Here is a 6,164-nt window from a genome sequence, read left to right as displayed (position 1 = left end):
CTGAATTAACCAAGTCAGCTGGAGCATGGTAATTACTGTGCTCCAGCACCCTCCAGCATCTCATGTATCAGCATCCCTGTGCTTAAAAATGGCTGCAGGGAGTTTTATCTAAAGTTCGTTCAACGAGCTTACCCCTGCTGCCATTTTTAAGCTCAGGGATGCTGATACACAAGACTCCAGGTGCTTTAATTAGAGTGGCTCTTGGAGCTCCCGGAGCACGTGTATAAACACCCAAAGCTCCTGTCCTGCTGAGAGAGCTGCTGCGACAGGGCCTAGAGTCAGGCTGAGCCACCAGTAGCCCCATCAGTGCTCCAGTCCCCTTCACTGGGGCTCTTTAAAACTGTGCCCAAGTCATTTGCTGCAGCTGGAGAGTTGGATGCATCTGTGTCCCAGGCAGGAAGCCTGTTTTTACTTTGCCCTGTACGAATTGGAGTCGGAAGGGAACAGCAGTTTTCAGGGGTACAATGCTTCCTGGGACATGTGTGCTTGTAAACCCCGACATGGGCCTAGCCATAAATAGAAGAAGCTTGGCATGGAGGTCCTCCAACGTTGGTGTAATCGCTTCTGAAAGTTAAAGTTTCCAAGATCTATGAAATGCTGGGACTGGGATGCTGCCTGTAGCCATCTCTGCGCTCCCAGGGCTTTCAAGCAGGAAAGTTTTGGGTTTTTTTTTTACAAGGGCACACAGCTCCTACCCTGTTGCTAAACCAGCCTGAGGTGCTGTGGCTGTGGCAGGAGCCCAGGGAAGGGAAGAGGCGGGTTGCTCCAGGGCAGGGAAGAGGCAGGTTGCAGGACCTCAGCCCCTGCTCTAAATTGTACCCCTGTTTCAGTGGTTCACTGCAAGAGTGTAGAATAGCTGGTGTGCAAATCTGCCCTGCCAGCCAGGGGGGTTTCCCCAAATAGGACAGAAATGCATGAGAAGGTTGGAGCTTTTGGGGTCACCACCTAAGTGTTTATGCACCGTATAGCATGACTGTTAAAGGTACATATTCATAGATGTGAGATCAAAGCCTAGAACTGTTTCCACCGAGGGTGAGTGCCCTGACCACAGTGCTTTAGAGTTGTGCCTAAACAGGCTAAACAAAAAGCATTGCTAGCTTCAGTTTAGACTTAGACCAGTTTGGTTTAAACTGTAGCTGTCTGCTTCATGTAGTGGCATGAGGACCTTTGCACCCAGTTTAAAGCAGTTGGGCATCTAATGCCTTTGCCAATCAGAAAGCATTGTCAGCTCCAGTTTGGACCAGTTCATCTAGGGAGAGAGATTTCTCCAGATCGACGTTGTTGAAAAGAATGGGAGAATTTCTCTTTAATTTACAAATGACAGAGCCTGAACTGGCTGACTGAGCCCACTGGGCACGTGTCTCGGCAGAGCGCTGTCTGCATTAGATCTGCCCCTTATCTCTGTCTTGCAGAAATGCCGCTTTGCCCACTTGTGGGATAACAGTTGTTTGGATTGAGGAACGCACCCCCACTGGCGGTTGCCTCCTGTTGAGTAACTCTTCCGTTGGCCAACACCATGGGACACGTCATTCCCCACGGGGACATGGATTTAACCGTTGCTGGGACTGAGCTGTGAAAGCAGAGTCTCCATTTCTGAGCCAAGTTATTTGGAAAGAGCTGTCAGCAATGTGGGTCGAGTTAGAAATTTTTCAGGAGTGTTTCTTAATTAGGCTTGGTGTGTGTCTGTCTGTATGAATACACATGCCTTTACAGGTCAAGCGTTAATAGACATGTGCTTTGATGTCCATGAAATACATTCTCTTTGTACTTTTAAGATGTTCCTGCAGTATAGGAACATGACATACGTAGTTGCAAGGGGTCTCTTGTGTCATGGGGTCCAGTCCCCTGCATGTTGTGTCATCCTGCCCTTGATCTTATTATAGTTCATCAAGATCCCATAACTGTCTTCTGATGGTGGGAATCCTTCTGCTCCCCTGCTAAAATCTGAGGGTACAACTGAAATTGGGGTTTAGCCTTGAATCCATCTCCAGCAGTTCCTAACACCTTAGGGCTACAGTCAGCCCAAGGCACAAGCAGAGCCACTGCCTTAAGGGGGTTATGGTGGCTTCTGCCAGGCCTGGATCTGCTCCTGTTCAGGAGAGTGAACTACAGCATTCAACCTCACTGGCTGGATACAGTAATGCAGGACCCCAGAGAGCTTCATCCTTCAACTACATCCATCTCTTGAATGTGGGGTGGGATGGATCACCTAGTCCTTCCCCAGCCACTCGGGAGTCTCCTCTGTCTTTGCCCTTATACAGATCGGCGCGTGGAAGGGGTTGCAAATAACCTCTTCCAAGCCCCCTTCAGTGCTGTCCTGCTACCCCTCTTCTTAGGCACTGTCTGCACCTTCCTCCCTGAACCCAGCTGGAAGTCCCCAGTGGGCAATGAGTTACCACTGCTCTGACCCCTGGTGGCCAGAAAGTGGAGCTGCAAAAGAAAGCTTTCCTTGCCTCCCACTTGTGATCCACATCCCCTGAGCAGTGGGTACATCCTAGCAGCAGCTTGGAAAGGGCTGGATGGGGAGAGAAGTGTAGGACTCCACCATTCATAGCAATGCAAATCAGTGGGGTTGCGAAGGGCTCCTAGGTGCCACTGCTTCCCGTGGTTATGGATAAATGCATGAGCTGGATGTTACTGCATGAGTTCCCAGTCCTAATTTCAGCTGATGATAGTTCACACTTCCCTTGAATCTGTCTTTTTGGGCTGTTGACAGATGTGTAGGCAGATACATTCATCAGGTTTTCTTCCTGAGGGTCTCACAGCTCTCCAAACTTCATTATTCTAGATGACAACTTAAATATTCAGTATTTCAAATTCCCTTGGTGACCAGAGTTACCCACCAAATGCACAGGATCCAGCCTGGTATCTGACACCCATATGAGGTCTCCACCAGTACCCGTTCACACATAGAAGAGAGGGAAATAAACTTTGTCGAGAGGACAACTGCAGCTTCAAAGGCACTCAAGGGGTTTTTAGAAATAGCAAGCCAGTATTAAACAGATTTATAACCAGTAAGAATCTTAACAATTTCCCTGTTGATCGGCATGTGACAGATCCTGGAAATCCAAGCTCTCAGCCTGCCAGGAAAGTGCCTCAGCATGGCACTGCCCGAGTCAGATCGCCTCCTTATCTCCGCTTAGCGCCAGTGCTATTTCACCTTCTTGTTGAGTAATGGGTGCACCTTATTGAAGACCACCCCATCCCTGCTGAGTAATTCCCTTGTCCAGGCATCCCAGCAAGCAGTGTCATTTCTCTTGTGTATCAGGATCAAATAACTTGGGAACTGCGACTGAAAGTATAGAAAACTGTTGTCTTTTATTAGCAGCTTATTACTTCAAAAGGCTGCAGATAGGTAATTTGGACCCAAAACGTCATTTTGGCTTGCAAAGTGAAATTTTCTGATATTATCAGAAGTATTATAAAAGCATATTGATATTTTAGATTTTGTTGCAGAAGCCTTTTGCTTTGGATTTAAATGTGACCCAGGAAGTGTCTGCAGTCAGGAGTGTGGATCATTTTCCTATGCAAAAATGAGTGTATTATTTTGCTCATGCAAAAAAGGAACAATATTAAATTGCCGAGGCTTGAGATCAAGTTCAAGGGAAATACAGAAAGGAAAAAACAAAGGGAAGAAAAAATAGACAAATGCATAGTTACAGGGCTGTAGGTTGTAGCCAAGTTGGGCTAAGGACGTAGGCTGACAAGGTTCTTTGGGTGAATCTGATATCTTTTTTTAGACCAACTGAAATAGTTGGAAAAAAATTTTTTAGCAAGCTTTCAGGTTTAAAAACTTTTTGTCGGGCTAAGGAAGTCTCTGCAGTTGGTGTGTGCTCTTCTTGGATTTAATGAATAGTAAACGATTTATTTTTCATTCCTTTTTACTACTTACTTCTCTTTCATTCATTACTTTTCTTTACTATTCATTCCATCCAGGAAGAGCACGCACCAACTGCAGAGACCTCCTTGGCCTGACAAAGAGTTTTTAAACCCGAAGGCTTGCTAAACATTTTTTTCCCCAACTATTTCAGTTGGTCTAATGAAAGATATCAGATTCACCCAAAGAACCTTATCTACAAATACACAGTGTCAGTTGAGCGAAAATTGAGAAATTGTCTCAGCTTTCAATAACTGACACAGTAAGGACAGAAATAAGGAAATTCTATATTTTGAAAACTGCTGACTTCAGAAAAGTGAGTGCGTGTAGTATATTTATGGCAGTGAGATCCATGTCTGTGGGGTGTTGAATAGTAGCTCAGACTCCTAAGTCTGTTGCTGACTCCCTGATTGATGCTGGGAAAAGTAAAATGCTCTAAGTTTGGTTTCCTCACTTCTCTTTCCAGATGCAGAAGACAGAATTCTGGCAACCACCTGGCATGGGAAGTCAGGTCGAAGTCCGCTCCAGGCACTTTATGACAGTGACCAGGTAGGTGAAGAGGAAAATGAAACCTGAGGAAGCAGTAGTTTAGTGAGAAGTGTCCCATTATCTTACTAATGTTTTTTGTGTGCTGTAAAGTTATAGCACCCAACCTCAAGGTATCAAGGGCCTGGATTCACTTATTGAAGCCACTACATTAAAAATGAAAGGTCACAACCTTTTGGGCAGTCATTCATTGTAAGAAGTGGTCACCACTTCTGCTGTTTCATTAGGGTCTGGCCTAGCACAGCAAACCTGAGGTAGAGAAACTGGGATTCAGCTAGGATTTGTTTTCTGAGGATTTCAACGCAAATTCTGGGTCACAAAAAATAGGAAAAATCGTCTCTGCACAGGATCATTATCATACACACTTTCCAAGGTAATGCACGATCAGGTGCTCACTGTACAAACACTGAGCAGAAAAATAGCCCTTGCCCTGAAGAATATATTAAGAGATATATTTACATATATCTCAGTCATCTGTCTTTGCAACTCACTTCTCTCCAAGCCCTAGTCCCAGTAACACACCAGATAAGAAAGACAATTAACAATACCAAAGCATGTCTTTACAACAGAAGCAGCTAAGTGTAATCCATGTATGGAGGCACTGCCACCCGTGCAGCCTCAGCCTCTTCCTCACAGCCTCTCTTTTAGTCTGGAGACGAGAAGACTAAGGAGGGATGCAATAGCAATCTTCAACTACCTGAAGTGTGGTTGCAAATAGGATCGAGCTGGACTGCTCTCAGTGGTGCCAGATGACAGAACAAGGAGCAATGGTCTCAATTTGCAGCAAAGGAAGTTTAGGTTAGTTATTAGGGAAAGCTTCCTCACCAGGAGGGTAGTAAACACTGGAGCAGGTTTCCCAGAGAGGTGGAATCTCCATTCTCGGAGGTTTTTAAGACCTGGCTAGACAAAGCCTTGGCTGGGATGCTCTAATTGGGGCTGATCCTGCATTGAGCAGGGGGTGGACTAGATGACCTCCTGACATCCCTTCCAACCCTAATTTCCTATGGCTCTGTGATTCGGTATGCACCAAATAAGCAACTGAACAGAACCTCATGGTACCTGCCTTGAGAGACTGTGCAGATGAATAAATGCCCACTGCTATCCTCTGAGCCGCCTTAGCAAAAAAGAAAAAGTCAGTTACACAACTACATCTGCATTTAACAGGGCTGTGGCCCTTGATAAGCATCACTGTCCAGTGAACCTTATAAAACACAGCAGATTGTGCTGGGTTTGTAGGAAGGATTCATTATGCCAACAACTGAACTAGGCTTCCAGGCCGACTCACTGTCTATGGGGAGCTTTTCCCTTGGCAACACTACCTCAGGCTGGGCAAAATAGCTCCAGTCTGTCTTGTGAGGGAATGTGGCCTTGAGAGATCATTGATCTAGACTAGGGCTGCACCCAGAAGAAGCAACCATCATGGACTCAAAGGAAAAGGTTGGAAGTCAGGTGTCCTAGAGTATCATCCTGGCTTCTCAGACATAGTTTCATAGTTTCTAGGGTCGGAAGGGACCTGAGTAGATCATCTAGTCCGACCCCCTGCCATGGCAGGAAAGAGTACTGGGGTCAAACAACCCCAGCAAGGTGTTCATCTAATCTCCTCTTAAAAACCCCCAGGGTAGGAGCCTGCACCACTTCTCTTGGAAGTTGGTTCCAGACCCTAGCCGCCCTGACCGTGAAATATCGCCTCCTGATATCTAGCCTAAACCTACCCTCTGCCAGCTTGTGACCGTTATTCCTG

At 46.1% G+C, this 6,164-nt stretch overlaps 1 protein-coding gene across 1 annotated transcript in view; it reads left to right on the top strand.

Moving 5' to 3' along the window:
- Positions 1 to 969: 969 nt before the first annotated feature.
- CHST13 (carbohydrate sulfotransferase 13) overlaps positions 970 to 6,164 on the top strand; it is an 18,913-nt gene continuing 13,718 nt past the window's right edge. The window contains exons 1-3 of the mRNA XM_019504600.1: positions 970 to 982; positions 1,599 to 1,628; positions 4,344 to 4,426. Coding sequence (XP_019360145.1) covers positions 970 to 982; positions 1,599 to 1,628; positions 4,344 to 4,426 — 126 coding nt within the window. The remainder of the gene's footprint in view (positions 983 to 1,598; positions 1,629 to 4,343; positions 4,427 to 6,164) is intronic.

This window comes from Gavialis gangeticus, unplaced genomic scaffold (genome assembly GCF_001723915.1).
Source record: "Gavialis gangeticus isolate Ggan-Ray unplaced genomic scaffold, GavGan_comp1, whole genome shotgun sequence".
Classification (NCBI taxonomy): Eukaryota; Metazoa; Chordata; order Crocodylia; family Gavialidae; genus Gavialis; species Gavialis gangeticus.
This window is presented reverse-complemented; position numbering and strand designations above follow the sequence as displayed.